We start from the raw sequence: 20930 nt of genomic DNA on the forward strand, positions 1-20930 counted from the left end.
TAACTCGACTGCTACGATATGCTACTTATACAACGACTAAGACTAAAACAAGCGGATTAGGTATGTACGGTTTTTGCGTAAGCATGTCAAGGTATTAATAGTATAGATCTATAGTCGCAGCGCCTATCAGCTTTAAAAGTTGCTACGGCGGTGAGCAAAAATCATGTCGAAGGTTGCAGTGGTTAGTATTTGTTTTATTATTTCAAATAATTTTTCAGTAATTGCGTAATATCATGAATATTGTTGTGGAAGTGAGTGCTGACTAGCCACTTGCAAGTGGGTTCTGCGTACAAGTTGTCTTATACTGAATGAGTAACAGTTCTCATGCACAACTAATTGTTGCGACTGGGGTATCAGTATGACTTTTTATTACTCAAGCTCTATCAGCATTAAAGGACAAAACATTTAGATACAATTTGATGCAACCAAGCGTAATGCTGAAATGAGTTAACAAATAATAAATACTCAAACACTTCACTTGTAAATGCAAGAATATCAAAGATATGTATATAGATATACTGTGATGGATTTATTAAGCTGAGCTGCTTTAATTACCATAAGCATTCAGCTATTCTCAGATTAGCCCTATAATTTAAAAGCCAGCTTGCGTGGAAAGCCCGTTGATTAACACTCAGCCCTTGCTATATAAGCAAAGGTGCTTCAGTGTTAAGGGGGAGAACAAAGAGCACAGAGCAGGTGATACAGACTACGAACGACGAAACTAAGGACTGAGAATTACGTTCTTAATCTTGAATAAAAACAGGGTGGTAGCATTAACCTACCTTTGTGCAGCTTTGTATATCTTTGTAACATATATATCTTAACATTCTTACATTTACAAGTGTAACTGTTTGAGTATTTATTATTTGTAACTCATTTCAGCATTACGCTTGATCGTAGTGAATTGTATATAATTGTTCTACCTTTTCATGCTTATAGAGCTTGTGTAAATAAAAAGCCATTATTCCCCAGACATCTTGCTTGCCACAATTACAGTTGTGCGCGAGAGCTTTTACTCATTCGGTGTAAGACAACTTGTGTGCAGAACCCACTTGCAAGTGGCTAGTCAGCGCTAACTTCCACAACATTGGTGGCAGCAGTGGGATTTCTGTAATCCTGTTGCTACTGAAAGTTTAGCTGTACGCACAACCTAGTAATTGTTGAACAGCTCTCTGGAAAGAAATGGCTCAAGGCATAGATAACAGAATGTCTACTAATGCATTCTTGCCGATCAGTAACCCATTCTGGGACATGACTAATCTATTTAATGATATTGCTGAGAAACAGCCAAAGCAGGTCAAGCACTCCGATACATCAGTACACATCGATGGGGCAACCTTCATTGATGATGCGTTCCAGAAATATGTGCTGGAACTGCAGGACAGACAGGCTGCCAGCAATCGCATATTGTCTCTAGCAGATAATGAATTAGCTGGGCATCAACCAGTACGAACAGTAAGGACGGCAGATCTTTCTAAAGTTACCCAAATAGAAAATATGAGCGAAACCTACACTGACTACGATAAGACAAACCTAACTGTTTTGCTACGTTCAATTTCACTAGAAAGGGCCAAACAGACTAAGCTGATAAAAGATCAGTCTGCCAGAATTGCTGCTCTGGAGCAAAGGAGACAAAGCGATAACAAAGCCAATGGCAACAAATATCGGAGGGCCAAACGTTGCTCCGATGTGGAGACTCCTCACATAAGGAGTTATACGGTACCTAAGAAGGGGTCACAGCCATCCATAGGCCCTAATCAGGAAAAGCGATAAAGCTCCTAAGATTAAAGTGGTAAAACTTGTGTCCTATACCAGATACAACAAATCGGATAGACCATGCAATAGTAAAAGAACAAGGGTAAGCACTGCGGACAGTACTGGTAAGTTGCCTCATTCACAACATTTCAATAAGACAACAGTTTCGCTTCCCTTGTCTGTGTACAGTTCTTGTCATACTAAAAGGTCTGTAAGTAATATTTCTGATTACAGTACCAAAGTTGATGCAGAGAAACCCTGCATCAATCTTGCAGCCGCTACCTCGACACTAGATGTTCCGGGAATGGTTGAGCAGCAGCTGCATGACGGTTCAGATAAACGGCTTCAATCTGCATCAGCAAAGGACGGTTGTGGCTAAAGAAGATCAATGCCAGTCAAGGCCCACATTGCAAGAGACACCCACGAAATCATGCTGGGCATAACTCTTACGGCAATAGAGTCCTTTCACAAGGAAGGTACAGCATTGTGGAGCAACCAGTAACTTTGGCAAGCATTGGACTGCTAGCACAGCTGAAAGCAACAGATTGTATTCGAGTAGCAAAGCTACTCATACACCTGCAACAGCCTATCAGATGCATGCTAAAAAATATGCAAAGCAACCTCATGACTACAAATATACACTGGAATCTTGCCTTGATGAAGTTGTCCAAGAAAGGAATGAAATGCAATGCTGCTACATGAAACTGCTTCTCAAATATGATGACTTGAAGTATCACTTTGTCTCGGGCCAAAAGAACACTCTAACAACATCCTAGTTGAACAAGAAATATGTTGTGCTATGAAGACAACTAAGAATTGTAACTTAAGGTTGCAAAAGGGTTGTCACTATTAGAGCTAAATCCATAACTGCCTTATCGACGCTGATAAGCCAATATTTGGATGTTAGCACCGCATCTAGGGGTGCAGAATGTGATGGATTTACTGAGCTGAGCTTTTTCTAATTATCATAAGTGTTCAAATATTCTCGGATTAGCCCAAAAGCCAGCTTGCGCAGAAAGCCCATGGATTAACACCCAGCCCTTGATATATAAGCAAAGGTGCTCCAGTGTTAAGCAGGAGGGGTAAGGATATGCAACAAAGAAGATACCCTAGTGAGGGAAAACAAAGACCACAGAGCAAGTGATACACAGACTACGAATGACAGAACTAAGGAATGAGAATTACGTTCTTAATCTGCATTAGGAACAGCGTGGTAACATTAACCTACCTTTGTGCAGCTTTGTGTATACATATCTTAACATTTATGTTCATTTACAAGTGTAACTGTTTGAGTATTTATTATTTATAACTCATTTCAGCATTACACTTGATTGTAGTGAATTGTATCTAATTGTTCTATCTTTTCGTGCTTATAGAGCTTGTGTAAATAAAGAGCCATTATTCACCAGACACCTTGCTTGCAACAATTACAGTTGTGCATGAGAGCTATTACTCATTCGGTATAAGACAACTTGTACACAAAACCCACTTGCAAATGGCTAGTCAGCGCCGACTTCCACAACAATACATATCTATATACAAAAAGCTGCTGTTCTATGTGATATCAGCCATGTACAGATAAACATTGAGAGAAGAACAAATTACAGCACCATTGCAAATTTCATAACAGATTCTCATGGATTCTACAAATTTCGGACATTAGATGATCACCATTACAAGCCAACTTTTACATTCAACCTACCCATTGTCCTATTAGGACATTGAGAAATTGGCATAAGGAAATCTCAGATAATTGCCGAAAGATTGTAGTCATAGCACAGACTATGACAATTAGCGTCATGCGATATTAAAATCCATATTTGATACCAACCTACATCAGGCTTGATATTATGATTAGAGATTACACATGTTGAAATCTCCGCTGATGTAAAACAAGTAGCTCGAAACTCCCAAAACTACAAGATCCACCACCAAATCGTGAAACAGATAGTGTCCGGGAACACTAAGGCTAAATCTGAATTGATATAAAATGATGAATATTCACTCATATTCTTCACTCTTTCAACACAGCTTCATCATGGCAGACAGACGTGTCAGCAGAGTGTGCGGAAGGGTTGATTACTGAGATTAACTGACTATATTTTAAGTCTTAAGACATTTACTTTCTATTCTTATAATTAAGTCTAAAGGTATGTCTATTATATCCGTTTCTTGTTCTTAAAATAAACAAAGGGTTACGGAAAAGCCTCTTGAAATTCTTCATTTTAGGAATCTCATTTTCTTTAAAATTTTAGTTCTAAATTGCAGCATCTAAACAGTTCAACTGTAGGACCTTAGTTACATTAATCAGCACGATAAATTGATTAAAACAGTCAATAAACAAGAGACCTTAACTAAGAGCTATTAGCAATAACTACTTACAGTAGCCCATCTGCGTTCAATAAACAGAGCCATTCTTAATACTTATAAAGTGATTGGTAGGATAATCCAATATTATCAATTACCGACAACAGTGCAGAGGTAAATTAATGTTACCACACGGTTCTTTACAGTGATAAGGAATTCTTTGCCTTCTAGTTCATGGCTTTGTAGTTCCCAATTCCTTGCTCTGTGGTTTTTGTTCTCCCCCTAACAATGAGGTGCAGTTGCTTATATAGCAAGTGCTTACAAGTGCTTCTGAATTACACGGCTAATCTGAGAATAGCTGAACACATGTGACAATTAGGGAAGCTTAGCAAAGCCATCACAATATTCTGAGCATAAAATTTACAATGTTTTTACATGAGCTAAAAATATTAGTAAATTATGCTTAAAAATTGCCTTGCCAATAAGGTAGTCTGAAAAAAAATCATAGGAGTAGGGTGGAGACAACTCTTACTTCTAGCGTATCCACGCTGAACTCAATGCTTCCTGTGATATAACCTGCTGACACCAATAGTAGGGAACTGAAACCACCTCATTTGTGCTCTGCTGAAGCCAGCAGAGCACAGAAATATTTATGGGGCAAAATGTTCTGTCTGTTGTAGAAGAAGCTTTTGAAATGAATATTATTATTTGTTTTCAAATTATTTATTTGGATAGCCAGTGCCATGTTTCTGGTTTCATCATGATGACTTCTATGAAATTTAAGCGTTTACTTCTAATGTAAGGACCAAGTTCTAGAAACCTGGTGCTAGCTTCCATCTTTGTTTTACGTTAGCCTAAACCTGTACAGGTCATGCTATAAAGATATACACATGTAAAATATTGGTTGACATTTCAGGTGACCGGAGCGAACCAAGGCATAGGATTTGGAGTGGTGAGGAGACTCTGCAAGGAGCATCCCACATGGACCGTTTATGGAACTTGTAGGTTTTGCTTCATTATTATCTATGATGCTAAATCTGTCTAGATGTTACATTCTCTATGCTGTTATAATAGGAAAGTTTCATGAGAAAGCATGGTATTAAACTGTTGATCGGTTCATTAGCGCGGAGTGCTGCAAACGGTGAGGAGGCACGAAAAAAACTCGAAGCTGAAGGACTGACAGCCAAGTACCTTGAAGCTGATCTCACTAAAGCAGACACAATTGTGGCTATGAAAGAGAAACTTTTAAAAGAACATGGTGGAATTGACATTCTTGTTAACAATGCTGGCATAGCATTTAAGGTATTATATACATGTATATATATATATATATATACATAGTAGCATGCTTTAGTCATTCTTTCATTAGCAGCATTTTTCAATATAATTCTCACCTTGGATTTTTTTTGTCCAGTTGCTGGCCAGTGCTTGACATATGCGTACTTTCCTTTTGGACTTGTTCCTTTTGCTACTTACTCTGAGTCGTTGAGCCATCAATATATGATCAACGGTTAATAAAATTTGGCACACAAAAACATAAATATCAATAATACAAGATGTTTAATCAGCCTTTAAGATGAATTATATTTATTATAGCTATTATTTAAAAAAATATTCTTTTGATGTTCTGTCGATTTTTATTTATGGTTTTGTCTTTTGATGTAGTCATACTACATGTTACTACATTCCATCAGCTTTAATAGCAGTGTTCTAGTCCGGCAGTCTATATAGGAAGTCAGTATTTGGTCCGGGATTGGTGTTTCACTCATAAAATTTTGGTTGTAAATGGCCTTGATTAGTTAATAGAGTTCATTTTTTTAGAGAACAGTCATGTAAACTTTGGGTATTCAGTGTATATAGTTAGAGATTAACTTACACCATTTTAAATTTACACCTATTTATAACATCATATAACTATCATCCTATTTATAACATCATATAACTATCATCCTATTTATAACATCATATAACTATCATCCTATTTATAACATCATATAACTATCATCCTATTTATAACATCATATAACTATCATCCTATTTATAACATCATATAACTATCATCCTATTTATAACATCATCTAACTATCATCCTATTTTATTTTTATGCTATGATTTTGGTAGAAGAACAAAAAGCCAAATTTGGGGACAGAAAATACTTGCGATGCAAGCTCCAAGCTATCACAAAACAGACATCAATTATGATGTCAATACCGATTATTAGCCAATGAGTGATTGCAAGACAAAAGCAATTCTGTGACCGCCATTCTAATACATTTTCTCCATTCAGTCACCTCGCTACGTCATTCTGGTTGCCTAGCATGGCAGATAGTCATGATGCAAAGCCGAAGCTGATTCTGCAAATATGAAATAGGACCGTGTCGTATTTATATGTACCGCGTATGATTGACAGCTATATAATTGCACCGTTAGGCTTGCGCTTGTCTTCATTGGAGTGTGCAGCAAGAAATTTTTTTATAAAATTTGTAAGTTCAAGACATTGTTCATAAAAGTTGGGTATTTTGTAAAGTCATCTGTTTAAAACTTACTAACCCATGCTCTGCTTTTATGAACAAGGATTTTGGTTGGATAATTTTAAGAGAATCTAGTTCAAAATATGACTGATTTTATTATTATTATGATTTATTATTTCAATTATATAACATCACAGCTGTTTCTGCTTGATATTTTACAAAGATCAAGAATCTTTCTGTCCATTTTCTTGGTTTGAAAATGCTGATAAAACCAGGTTTTTTGGGGGAAAATTACACAATAATATTATTCAAATCGCAATTTGCAATTTTAATTGCTGCTGTCAATGTAAAAATATTTTGTGGTGTCAGTTACTTTTCAACTTGAACAGATTTTGTATACACAGCTCTTCGTTTCTCATATAATTGCTGCATACTGACTGTGATTTAGGGTGCTGCCACTGATCCATACGCTGTTCAAGCTGAAGTCACTCTGCAGACAAATGTATTTGGGACTCACACTGTTTGTGAACAACTTTTTCCTATCCTCAGAGATGGTGCCAGGTCAGTTTTTGCTATTTTTACAGCCATCTGAGACATTAGTGTCTGCTATATGAACCAACTCAGTATCTAAATATTCTGTTATATAAGCTAGTTCAGTGTCCAAGTAATTGTTATATTAACTTACTTGTAAAACTATTATTTCACCATATTATTCGAGTCAGCAGCTGAAGTTCCATTGTAATAGTTTTCTTTGTTTTCATTAAACTTTTATATTATACAACTTACTTTTTAGTACTAAATTATCTGTAGCCAATTTCATGTCTATTAGTTTGCTGCTGCCTCAAAAATTGTGATGTAGTTAATGAGACGCATGATCTTATGATAATATAACAAGTTTTGACACCATTGTTAGACTAGGGGTTGTTTCTATATTCATCTGAATATTTGTCATTTAGACCTTAACAAAGCCAAGTGTGTAAAGCCAAATGGAAAATAATCTACAGAAGGTCAGAATTTTTTACTAGACGTCTAACTCCTTTGTTTCTTATCCAACAGGGTTGTCATCCTCAGTAGTTTCATGGCGATGAGAGCCCTTCATAAGACCAAGGAGATTTCTCCATCGCGATATGAGGTTTACATAAAGAACGACCCGCCCATGACTATAGATGCAGCGCTGAACTTGATGAGAGAGTTTGTGTCGTGAGTTGATAAGGAGCTTATCCTCTACAAATATTTGCTCTTAAGACTTGTCATACAGAGTACACCGTATAATCGCTCTGTTTGCTTTAAGATCTTTAAAATATGTCGACGCCAATATTTCACTGTTTGTCTAGTAAATGTATTAGCTGTGAGGCAACGGCAGATAAACCTGTAGAAAGTGTACCATCCAAAATAACTTTTAGAAGCGATATTTAGCTGAGTCATGTCGGGTTAGATTATTGGCTTTCAAACTATTTGAAAGTCTATCATGTTGAAAAAATGTTGCTCATGATGATCCGGTGACCCGAGCACGGATGGTCAGCCAAAGTCATCAGTTGATATAAGTGGTATTTAAGTTGATATAAGTGGTATTTAAGTTGATATAAGTGGTATTTAAGTTGATATAAGTGGTATTTAAGTTGATATAAGTGGTATTTAAGTTGATATAAGTGGTATTTAAGTTGATATAAGTAGTATTTAAGTTGATATAAGTGGTATTTAAGTTGATATAAGTGGTATATATGTTGATATAAGTGGTATTTAAGTTGATATAAGTGATATTTAAGTTGATATTAGTAGCATATAAGTTGATATAAGTGGTATTTAATGTCAAATACTAGATGATTAGAACCACAACCATATCTATCATGTCCTCAAGCTTACATAGTCTTATTTGCTGTCCATTTTAAGATGGTTCTCATGCTTTTTGTTCCGAGCCGTTTACTCACATAATCAGAAGATATTGAATTGTTGGTTCTTTTATGAACCTATCATGCTGATGGCATTCGCTTTAAAATTGATATCTATCGGGTATTTCTATTAGGTCAGTGAAAGCAGGAGATCACGCACAGAAAGGTTGGCCTGACAATTCAGCTTACGGCACATCTAAGCTGGCTAATACTGTGATGGCCCGAGCCTATCAACAACAGTTCAGTTCTACACCAGAGAGAGACATAGTTGTCAATGCTGTGAGTGGAATCATCCAGAATAATTTGGTGTTTGTCTGGTTGTACGAAGTAATATTTCCATGTTTTTCTGGTTGCTTGAAGTGTTATTCTCATGTTTGTATGGTTGTATGAAGTGTTGTTTTCATGCTGTGAATGGAATCATCTGGAATAGTTGCATGTTTTGCAGTGTTATTAGTGTCTATACAGCATTGTTGTATGTGAGAAGTATATATAATTATATATCATTAATATATATATATATATATATATACTGATGAAGAAGAAGGTTGCAGTTCACTAGAAGAGAGTGCTCAATATTAAAATAGAGCATTTATATAAACTATATTAAGAACTGAAAACTTTTAAAACATTTTACAACTTAAAGTTTCATGGTTGCTACCATTCATCAGGTAAAATTTTTAATTTTACCTGATGAATGGTAACAACCATGAAACTTTGATCAAACCATGAAAAAGTTGTAAAATGTTTTAAAAGTTTTCAGTTCTTAATATAGTTTATATATCATAGACAGTTCTCATTGTTTAACAGTGATAGTACACATCATGTGAGTTACTCTGTCTAACAGTGATAGTACATATCATGTGAGTTACTCTGTCTAACAGTGATAGTACATATCATGTGAGTTACTCTGTCTAACAGTGATAGTACATATCATGTGTGTTACTCTGTCTCACAGTGATAGTACACATCATGTGAGTTACTCTGTCTGACAGTGATAGTACATATCATGTGTGTTACTCTGTCTCACAGTGATAGTACACATCATGTGAGTTACTCTGTCTAACAGTGATAGTACACATCATTTGTGTTACTCTGTCTCACAGTGATAGTACACATCATGTGAGTTACTCTGTCTGGCAGTGATAGTACATATCATGTGAGTTACTCTGTCTAACAGTGATAGTACACATCATGTGAGTTACTTTGTCTAACAGCGATAGTACATATCATGTGTGTTACTCTGTCTCACAGTGATAGTACACATCATGTTAGTTACTCTGTTTAACAGTGATAGTACACATCATGTGAGTTACTCTGTCTAACAGTGATAATACACATCATGTGAGTTACTCTGTCTAACAGTGATAGTACACATCATGTGAGTTACTCTGTCTGACAGTGATAGTACACATCATGTGTGTTACTCAGTCTGACAGTGATAGTACACATCATGTGAGTTACTCTGTCTAACAGTGATAGTACACATCATGTGTGTTACTCTGTTTAAAAGTGATAGCACACATCATGTGAGTTACTCTGTCTAACCATGATAGTACACATCATGTCAGTTACTCTGTCTAACAGTAATAGTACACCCAGTACATGGATTTTAAATTGTTCCTGTGAGTATTTTGTAAAAGGTTGGTCAGCTGAGAACTATGCACGAGGGATTCCTCTAATTGTACCATTGCACATGTACCACTGCAATTGTACCATTGTACATGTACCACTGCATCTGTACCATTGTACATGTACCACTGCATCTGTACCATTGTACATGTATCACTGCATCTGTACCATTGTACATGTACCACTGCATCTGTACCATTGTACATGTACCACTGCATCTGTACCACTGCACATGTACCACTGCATCTGTACCACTGCACATGTACCACTGCATCTGTACCACTGCACATGTACCACTGCATCTGTACCACTGCACGTGTACTACTGCATCTGTACCACTGCACATGTACCACTGCATCTGTACCACTGCACATGTACTACTGCATCTGTACCACTGCACATGTACCACTGCAATTGTACGACTGCAATTGTACGACTGCAATTGTACGACTGCAATTGTATGTCTGCCATGTGTATGCCTGCCATGTACATGTCATCAGGCATCGTAGATCTGTGAAAGTAATAGTAAAAGCAGTCACGATGCTTATTGTAGGCTGACCCGGGGTATGTGAATACGAGCATGACAAGCCATTCAGGGAATCTTAGCATTGATGAAGGTAAACCTCTCTTTATATGTTTTCCTTCTGTTGATAGTTATCATTGGATTTCATTTATCGTGAAGAGAAAATATCATTTATTCTTCAGGCGCTGACACTCCTTACTATCTCGCTGTCCTTCCTCCAAACACGCCCATCAAAGGACAGCATGTTTCTAAGAGATGTGTTGTGGAGTGGAAATAATTTATCTCCTGTCTTTCTCATAATAAAAACAATTCTTTTTTGTTAGAACTTTTTAGATTTAATACTTTAGATTTTTTTTTATCAATATGATGTTTGTTAATTCTGAATTCTCCTTTATTCGTTTCTTTCACATTCTATACTGTTTCACACTCTATACTGACCATGGCGCGTCTGACAAATTTTAGAGACAAACTTATCTGGTGTCTTGTTCTTACTGTGTCTCAACTTACTGTTCTTTCTCTATACGCAGAGCTGACTATTTGTGAATATAAGAGATGCCATAGGGAGTGAAGCACCCCGATATATCTAATCATTGTTCAACATAAGCTGTACGATTAAATGTTAAAATTCTGACATCCAGGTGTGAACCAGCCTGTATCAGTCTATCAAGTAATATTGCGGAATTTAAACTGTATCAAGTTTAAACTGCATTGTCTTTAAACTGTATTGCGTTGAAAAGAACTTTTTGCTTTTGAACTTTTTCAACCAAGGAAAAGAGTTTGTAATGTGGCACTTAGCAGAGAGCTCGGCCAATGACTGTTACACAGTGATATATACTAGCAACTGGAGGTGTGCATAGGTACAACATCAATTTAACATAAATATATTATGCTAAACACTTGACCAGGTAGCTTGAAGCCTTTAAGCTCGTGTATAAAGTGCTAGCTGATGACACCAATATATATATATGCCTTTGGCTCTAATATGTTAAACCGAGTTCTTAAAATCAATCAAAGCTAAACAGAGGAGAGCAGTTGAGTAACAAATAAAAAACGATTTTGTTAAAAAATCCATCATACTAGACTTAGCAGTCTTCAAATAGATTATCCTATACTGTACATAAATGGTTGCATTAAAATACACAGCAGATTAACTTTGTGAATAAAAAAGTAAAACTTTGATGTTTAAAAAATAGTTTGGCCCAAATAACCAATTTGAGAGCGAATGCAAGAGCTGACAACACACAAGTTAATCTTGTTATAATACTTTCAATGACAGTATGCTTGTGTTTGTGATGACTCACAGAAATCTGAAAGAATTTGAACTAAATACGTGTTGTTCGGGAGAATCTGTCAAATATATATTACATTGACGATAACGATCAATTCTTGGAGAAGTTATCAATTTAAATTGTTTCCATTTGCAGGTTAACTGAAAGGGTAGTGTACCTATAATATAAAACACGTTATAAAAGATTTAAATGGTGAAACATTTATAGGGATATGCAGACTGGTCTGCAACTCCCTGACATTCGAGACTATCAAAGACTATAAGAAAAGTTGAGTGTGTTTTGTTATTGCTAGTCAGGAGGAATATAGATATGTACATTGTATTTTAGACTGCCTTGGCACATGTATCATACTGCTGCTTTAGTCTACATCACAAAACACCTTCCAAGTAATGAAAAACATCAAATAAACCAGAGCTGAGGGTAGTGTGGCGTCGGTAGTCACTCAGAAGAGTGTTGTTGAAGTCGGTAGTCACTCAGAGAGATGTAGTTGCAGTCGATAGTTACTCAGAGGGATGTGATTGAAGTTGGTAGTCACTCAGAAGAGTGTAGTTGAGCTCAGTAGTCACTCAGAGGGGTGTAGTTGAATTAAACTATAAACTTCGACCAAAGATCAAGAAGAGCACTAAAATGATCATATTGTAGTTGGTAGCTCACTCCCAGTTTGGCATAGATAGAAGGTTTATGATGCATTCCTAGATTGAGAGCATTTGAAAAGAAGACAGAGTGAACCATGTCCTAGTTTACCCTTTTACAACGTTCAACAATCCTGCCAGCTCATCTTGTTTGCACCATCGAATCTTCTAAAAGGCTATCTATAGTCCTAAAAGGTAGCATCCATATCTGCGTATTTTAATGCTTTGCCTAGTTGATCAGACACTTGGTGCCCTTGCTTCATGCTTCCTCGACTATTTGCAGACACAAGTCAGTCTCAAATACATGTAACATGGTAAGAGTATGCAATGAACTTTTTGCCAATTCCTGGTTAATTAGAAGCTTTCACATGTTTGAGACCCGTTTCACTTTGATCAAGGAATACACTTGAACTAGATTCTCACGATTGACTGAACTATTCGAAGATGCCAACACTGCTAGCACGTGCAAACTTAAAATTGAAATTTTGAGCCCTCTTTTGACCTTTTTAAAAGGATTTTAAAACTTGATTTTAAAACTTTGCTAAACTCTTTTCCTATACACGTCATTGCTAGGCAACATGTTCCAGAGTAAAACTGTTCAATAGGTTTATGTAACCCCATGTTTATGACTGATCTAACATAGGAAATAGATATTGCATAAGCTGCATATATCTCTTCATTCTCAAACAAGAAGCTTCGGCTGCGATGAATCTTCTCCCTCTTACAGATAAAACAATTCTATTCCTTACAAATTTTTAATAGTTTTTATACTGAAATTGAATCTCAGGTATACCAAACATCATATTTTCGATGTTGACCTCAAGGAGGCAATAAACACTGACCGATCAGAGCTTGACATGTGATAATTATAAGAATGCGTTATGATATTGGATTCATTCTTTGGCTTGGCTGACTTCTGTAAATTGATTTTAATGCTTTTCACTAGTTTTGAAAAAATTCTACTTAAAAAGTCAAGTTGAGTATTCTCATATTGCAAGTGAAATGTAAAAAATGTGGGTAGTAAGCTTCAGATCCACATATATTGATAAGTCAACCAGTTCAGCGTTATGCCTCATTTCTCTTGCTTCTAGTCTGAACTACTAGTCCGAACTACTAGTCCGAACTACAAGTCTGAGCTACAAGTCTGAACTACTAGTCCGAACTGCTAGTCTGAACTACTAGTCTGAACTACTAGTCCGAACTGCTAGTCCGAAATACTAGTCCGAACTACTAGTCCGAACTACTAGTCCGAACTACTAGTCCGAACTACTAGTCCGAACTACTAGTCCGAACTACTAGTCCGAACTACAAGTCCGAGCTACAAGTCTGAACTACTAGTCCGAACTGCTAGTCTGAACTACTAGTCTGAACTACTAGTTCGAACTGCTAGTCCGAAATACTAGTCCGAACTACTAGTCCGAACTACTAGTCTGATCTACTAGTCTGAACTACTAGTCCAAACTACTAGCCTGAACAACTAGTCTGAACTACTAGTCCGAACTGCTAGTCCGAAATACTAGTCTGAACTACTAGTCCGAACTACTAGCTCGAACTACTAGTCTGAACTGCTAGTCCGAACTACTAGTCCGAACTAGTAGTCCGAACTAGTAGTCCGAACTACTAGTCCGAACTACTAGTTCGAACTACAAGTCTAAACTACTAGTTCGAACTACTAGCCTGAACTACTAGTCTGAACTGCTAGTCTGAGCTACTAGTCCGAACTACTAGTCCGAACTGCTAGTCCGAACTACTAGTCCGAACTACTAGCTCAAACTGCTAGCCCGATCTACTAGTCTGAACTACTAGTCTGAACTACTAGTCTAAATTACTAGTCTGAACTACTAGTCTGAACTACTAGTCTGACTTTATGATTCTAATTATCAGTAAAAATCGTTTATTGCAGAAAGAAAATTTAAGGAAATTGACCATCTATTCAAAATTATTGGTTTGGTGTAAGCACAAAATTCCTCCGAATATTGTCTTTGCTGTTCAACCCATACTACCTCATTGACTTGGTCAACTCTATCGGCAACATACTATGTGTTCCACCAGCTCAAATTAATTTTCAGTATGCTAACGATTTGTCCGATTTCATTGCATCGGCAGCAGCCGATGCAATACCAGTGATTATACTGCCTGCAATACCAGTGATGATACTACCTGTCAGAGCAATGACAGGTAGTATGACAGGCCTTATCAGCAGCATACCAAGCATATAAACTGACTTGGTCACCTGACCAAGTAAGTTTCCTATCTCAAGTTTTCAACCATAAGTTCAATAAAAACCAATGATAAATGTATAAATGACCATTGTTCCTGGCTGCTAAGGCTGCTACAACAGCACAGAGTCCCAAATTAGGAAACTGTGAAAGGGCCAATGTTATGTTTATAAACACCATATGTATTAATAAACTTCATATGTATTAATAAACATCCTAATATGTACTAGTTAGTGCTGCTAACAAAGCTTTCGCAAAACGAAGATGTAAAAAATCTCAGTCATCATAATTTGTTCAAAGTATAAAGTGCTTAAAGCAAAAGGTAGTATTGTGAAGGACGGTACCTCGACTCAGTTTAGACCAACTCAGCGTGACTCAGAACATCATGACTCGGGCCAGCGCAGCTCAGGACAGTCTAGGCCAGCTCAGCCTGGACTATACATGTACATAAGGAGTCAGGGTTTCTTAGCGAAGATTCATATAAAAGGCACAGGCAAGAGGAGAAGGATCAGAGCCCATTTGTGCTTGCTTGTGAACCGCTACATGTTTTTATACTGTATTCATGAAATCAGCAAATATATGTATGAAACTCAAAGCGCCTCAAGTCATTTATTCAAATTCATGAGGTGCTAGTTAAGGTAGTGACACGTATCCTTTACATTGGTGGCAACGGTAAAATTGGTCGATCCTAAGCTTCACATTAGAACTAGCACTGGAAGCCCTTTCCGCACCGCCTTAAACGTGGTGCGGAATGTAACCCAAAAACCTTAGAGTGAGTCCTGCCTAAAAAACGGCATTACAAAACCCGAGCTACAACAAAAAACTACCCTAAAAGTGGCAGCCTAGACAAACACTGCTGGGGGTATGGCAGCACCACTCATACTGGCGTAAAAGTGGCAGCCAAATGGATAGCGAGGTATATTAAGAGACCTGCCTTAAAAGTATCAGAATCCTACTCTAAAGGTCCACAGAAGAAATGGTCAGCAGATAAGCTAAGAGCGCCGATGCGTGCACAGACCGACTGGTTGAAGCTGAAAAAAGTGCTGTTGATGCCCCAGCCTCATGAACCTGCACATGGGCTCAAAATTCCTCAGTACACCGAGACGGGATGTAGAATACTTCATTACTCGCTTTCAGGAGTTGGCTGACGCCAATCACTGGAGGGCAGACACAACTGTGTTGCATCTAAGGGAAATATTGGGCAACCAAGCTGTTGAGGACTGTGAATGAACCGGGTATTCTGACATTGTCTTTGATACCCTCAGGGTCCGATTCAGGCTATCCACTTGGCAGGTCCAGAGTTGGCTTAGTGCCCTGCAATGGAACAAGCGAGCAACTTTTGGTTTGCTTGCTCTTGGTTTGCACAATGTGCCATGGAAGTGGAGAGGTCATTCTGTATTGCATATGGAAACCTGCTCAACCCACATCAAAACAACATGGCTATGGAGGCATTTTCCAACTCATTCAGCAGCCCTTTTTTGCAATGACATCTTCTAGCAGCCACTTTGCAGGCTGGCAATGATTATCTTCAAATACAGGAGGAAAACACCAACCTGCCAGCCCCTTGATCCGGTCTGTTGAAGAAGGGCTTCCTTGCTAAACAAAGTCTGCAGAGATTGAGGTCATTAGCCAATTTGCCCAGTAGATGCAGGATTTCACCAAAAAGATAAAGCGGCTCCAGCAGCAAGCCAAACTCTGGAACAAGAAAACCGCCCTCAGGCCACTCTTTGCTGGGGGTGTGGTAGAAAGGGGCGCATCCGCAAAGACTGCCCAGCAACAAGAAACTGACTCCAAAAAAGAACAAAGAGCAACAGCAGTAGCGCCGGCTACTGACTCCTGCGCAAGCCTTCAAGAGTTACTGAATCGGTTTCCATCAAACAGAATGATCGGAAGCCTGCTTTACAAGCGACAGGGCTGATCCAAACAACATCCAGAGGAACTTCCTCAACAGAATAGCAGGTCAGCCTCAAAACCTCAAGCGACCCCGCAGACTAACTTTGTTTTACTGCAAAGTGAGAGCACTATGAAATATAATGCAACCATGCAATAGACAGGTTTCACAATCTTCATGTGTTATTATGGAATCATCTGGAATCAGTTAATATTACCATCGTCTCTTTTGCTTGGACAGGTGATCTTTTTCTGGATACGGATGATGGAAAAAAGTTATCAGAAAGGTGGGTTATTTTTGGTGTTCTTCAAAACAAGATGGTACTCCCAATAGTTTTCAATAGACTGTATCACTTGAATACATTCTATGCAGGAGGCTTGCATATACCCACAAAACAATTACGATACTTTCATATGGAAGCTCCTCGCAGTTTGATGGTATAGGTTTTGGATTGTGGAAGGAAAATGTAAATCAAATTATAATTTTTTACAGAAGGATAGTTTAGTTGTTTTTATAGAGAGAAAACGGTATGTTTAAATTATAGCGCATATGATGATATTGTCACTGACCGAGTATATTGATAATGTTATAACCAGATCTATGGGGCACGGCTCGTCACATTCGCTTTAGGAGTTATTATATGTATACATGTATGTACTAGTACTCTGGCAGTCTAGAGCTGTGAGAGATAGTCAAGTGTAAGCATAGATAGTCAGGTGTGCCATGAAAGCATCCGTAATAACTATCTCCACAATTATTATAAATAGCTAAATAATGGTGCAGGGTGATGATTGGTGCAGGGGTTAGTGTCAGGCCACCAAGCTGAAAGTCGAGGGTTAAAATCCAGTACGATGCACCATTTTTCCCAACCACTAACCGACAGATGGATAGGTGGATACGACTCTTACTAAAGTAAAGATTTAGTGAAGATTGTTCAGTGAAGATTTCTCCATGGGTTTAAGGAATTGGCTTTAGGGATTGTGGGAGGAGGAATTCCGGAAAATAAATATGTTTTTGCATTGTGTACAATTGAGAAGTGATAGAAGGCCAATCCTAGTGCGATTGGTGTGTATTATGTGTTTTATATGGATTTTCAACTATATCATTAGAATTGTACTGCATGAGCTTAAGATGAGCATTATACAAAGGTGTTCAGCAGCTAAAATCTGTTTCTGAGTATTCTATTCGCAGTGCCGCTACGCTGATAGATCACCTATTTGACAGTGTCAGTACGCTGATAGATCACCTGAATGACAGTGTCAATAAGCTGATAGATCATCTGTATAACAGTGTCAATACACTGATAGATCACCTGGATAACAGTGTCACTATGCTGATAGATCACCTGTATGACAGTTCCAATACGCTGATAGATCATCTGTATGACAGTTTCAATACAGTGATATATCGCCTGTATGGCAGCATCCATACGCTGATAGATCATCTGTATGACAGTTTCAATACGCTGGTATCTCATCTGTATGACAACACCCATATGCTGACTGATCATCTGTATGACAGTTTCAATACACTGATATATCACCTGTATGACAGCATCCATACGCTGATAGATCATCTGTATGAAGAGGTATAAAAGATTTGTGGGTGATGCACAAAAAGAGATGCATTTCTTTTTATGTATTATGACAGCCTCATATTATCTAAATTGAATGCTAACACTAAAAACAAACAAAAAGCAATAAAAGTATTCAAGTCAATTTTTTTACAATGAGTAACAAGAAACTTAAATAATATAATAATATAAGCGAATGTTTTGCAGCTTGAAAAGATTTCTGTTAGTAGTAATCACTACAGAGCTCTTTGGGGTGCTCTTTGGGGTGCTCTTTAGGGTGCTCTTTGGGGTGCTACAATAGCAAAAAGAAAACCGTGAAAGACGAATAAAATATCTTAAGGAATACATTAGATGCTCGATTAAATCACAAATAGTAAACGAAATATATCCTGTGCTTTTGGTTTTTTCACTGTATGCATTTTTGGACCGTATCCTCTGCAGGCAGCATTGGTGAGTCAAGGCTATCCACACAAACAGAAAAGACTAAGTCAACAAAATTCTCAAATCCCAGTTGATGGTTATAAAAAACCAGTAGGCTCAGAGATTAACAAATTGCTGAGAGTACTTCGCATAGTCGTTAACAATTCTAGGCATTTATTACTACAGACTTACATTTACCTGTTTAGTAGTGGTTGCTTGTTTGCATTTTTGAAATAATTCAAATTTACTGTAAATTAACATATAATATAACAAACTAATATGAATGACTAAGGTCGCAACTGCAACACAAGGTCTTTAATACAGACAAGATATATCACTGGTTGCAGTAATATCTCTGAAGATCACCAGGTGTATACATCAAAGATTCTACAGTGTGTTTGAAGATCACCAGATTTATATATCAAGGAGTCTATAGTGTGACTGAAATTCACCAGATCTATACATAAAAGAGTCTATAGGTCTATAGTGACATATAATGCTAGATCTATAATGATCGGATAACCTCCCTTAGCCTGCTAACCGAAATCCACTTCAGTGTCTTGATAACCTTGAGTATTTTATGTGTTTGAAAAACCTTTACATTCAGATAATATGTTGGATGTGCATTATAGTTCACCCGCAAACATTAAGACTTCAAGTAACAATTTGGACACTGGCTGTAACCAAACTACCTGAAATACAGTTTGCTGAACCTAACGTATTATTTTCTGCTGTCAGGGTTTGAAACGATAGATGACCAATAAGTCAAAAGAAATAATAAATTGAGAAATCTCGTAATACCACAACTGTTGCATAAAATTGCACTAAGCACTGTGATACATCAACAAGCAAACATGGAAATCTAAGGCAATTGCTATGTTACTGGAAATGTCAAGAATAGGAGTTGTCCAACCATCACAGCTAATGCAATGTGAATATATGGGACATCAATTAGATTGAGAGTTATCTGACCATTATAATGAAGAACTTATGAATGCAAAACAGCATTGTTACTAAATCATGATTATTATTGACCAACACCACTTAATATGGAAGAGACTAACTGGATACAACAGTTACTAATGGATATTCAGTGAAGCAAGCAATTCCACAGTGTCTGCCAGGCACAAGCGGAGGTATATCACCAGTATTACAGGAGCCAGCCAGATTTACAACTTGTTGAAGCGAAGTAGTAGCCAGCATACATCAGATCAGCAACCAGTTATCAGCGAGACAATTATTTACAACACTTTATTTAGTATATTTAGATATAGCTTATAACATCCTTTTAGTCTAGACAATGTTGTACTGTAGTCGTAGTAAAAAAATATAGCATAATTATTTATGATATTGTACTTTATGCGAAAAGATTGACGAAATGGCTGCGAAAAGAATGGCATAAAATAATATATTTTTCTTGCTTCATATAAGTTAGCTAGCTAGTAGTGTCTTAGGATGAGGACTACTGCAAAATTAATTTCACAATGCTACTACTATTAGTTATTGAGTTATGGCCAGTTTTGTACCATTTGTTACAGGACTTATAATATTTTTCCTTTGTCGTCATGGGATTCCAAGATCAGTAAGGAATGTTAGCTCACCCCAGAAAATCTAAAATATATATTACGCAAAGAATAATGCAAAAACTGCAAGTAAAACACAACCAACCAATGACATTTGACAATGACTCAAGGACAAGTATAAAAGAGGGGCAAAACCAATGGCTAAGTAGTGAGGAACTGGCAGCCAGACAACGAGACAAGCACACAGCGAAGGCACAGAGAGATAGAGAGGAAGAATGAGGAAGAGAGAAAGAGAGGAGCCAAGACAAGACTAACAGAAGCCCAAGATAGCCAAAGAGCCGGCAGAAAACAGCTTGCCGAGGAAGTACACAGCAAATACAATTCACCCAAAAAGGTGGCAAGCCAAGAAGCCATAGAGCCTTGAGAAGAGAGTTTATTCAGTCCCCCTGATAACAGAAAGAGATACTGCTACACGCCTAATAGACATGTACTTATTATATGCCTAGAAAGACCATAACACCAATGATATACAGCCCTCCATTGTGGGGGCTGTATACATTGTATCATTGATAACACATAAGATTAAGTATACAAGCATATTGTTATTTTTGCTTGAGCTATAGTAAGTATATAGTAGTATACTAGTGAGTCTTGACAGAATAATTGTTATTTCGACCTTTTGAAGAAAATAGAGTTCACAGACACTTGGAAACAAACCACTGGCATGTTATTGTCGATTATAAGATAACTACCTGAAGACAGTTGCAGACCCCTAATGCTACTTGTGAGCATTGATACTTGGGCTTCTT

At 37.4% G+C, this 20930-nt stretch overlaps 1 protein-coding gene across 1 annotated transcript; it reads left to right on the forward strand.

The window, feature by feature from the left end:
* Positions 1–59: 59 nt before the first annotated feature.
* Positions 60–11136, forward strand: LOC137393551 (carbonyl reductase [NADPH] 1-like). Its single transcript, XM_068080148.1, has 8 exons — positions 60–181; positions 4979–5063; positions 5186–5364; positions 6982–7094; positions 7590–7733; positions 8557–8701; positions 10605–10668; positions 10757–11136. Exons 1-8 carry the CDS (start codon positions 164–166, stop codon positions 10849–10851), a joined length of 843 nt encoding a protein of 280 aa, XP_067936249.1. The 5' UTR covers positions 60–163; the 3' UTR covers positions 10852–11136.
* Positions 11137–20930: the final 9794 nt, after the last annotated feature.

The sequence above is a fragment of the Watersipora subatra genome, chromosome 4 (assembly GCF_963576615.1).
Source record: "Watersipora subatra chromosome 4, tzWatSuba1.1, whole genome shotgun sequence".
Lineage (NCBI taxonomy): Eukaryota > Metazoa > Bryozoa > Gymnolaemata > Cheilostomatida > Watersiporidae > Watersipora > Watersipora subatra.

What these genes read in the sequence shown, in the direction of transcription:
- LOC137393551 (XM_068080148.1), top strand. An exon ending in ATCCTCAGAGATGGTGCCAG is followed by an intron (nt 7,095 to 7,589) that starts GTCAGTTTTTGC and finishes CTTATCCAACAG; the next exon opens with GGTTGTCATCCTCAGTAGTT. An exon ending in GAGACATAGTTGTCAATGCT is followed by an intron (nt 8,702 to 10,604) that starts GTGAGTGGAATC and finishes TGCTTATTGTAG; the next exon opens with GCTGACCCGGGGTATGTGAA.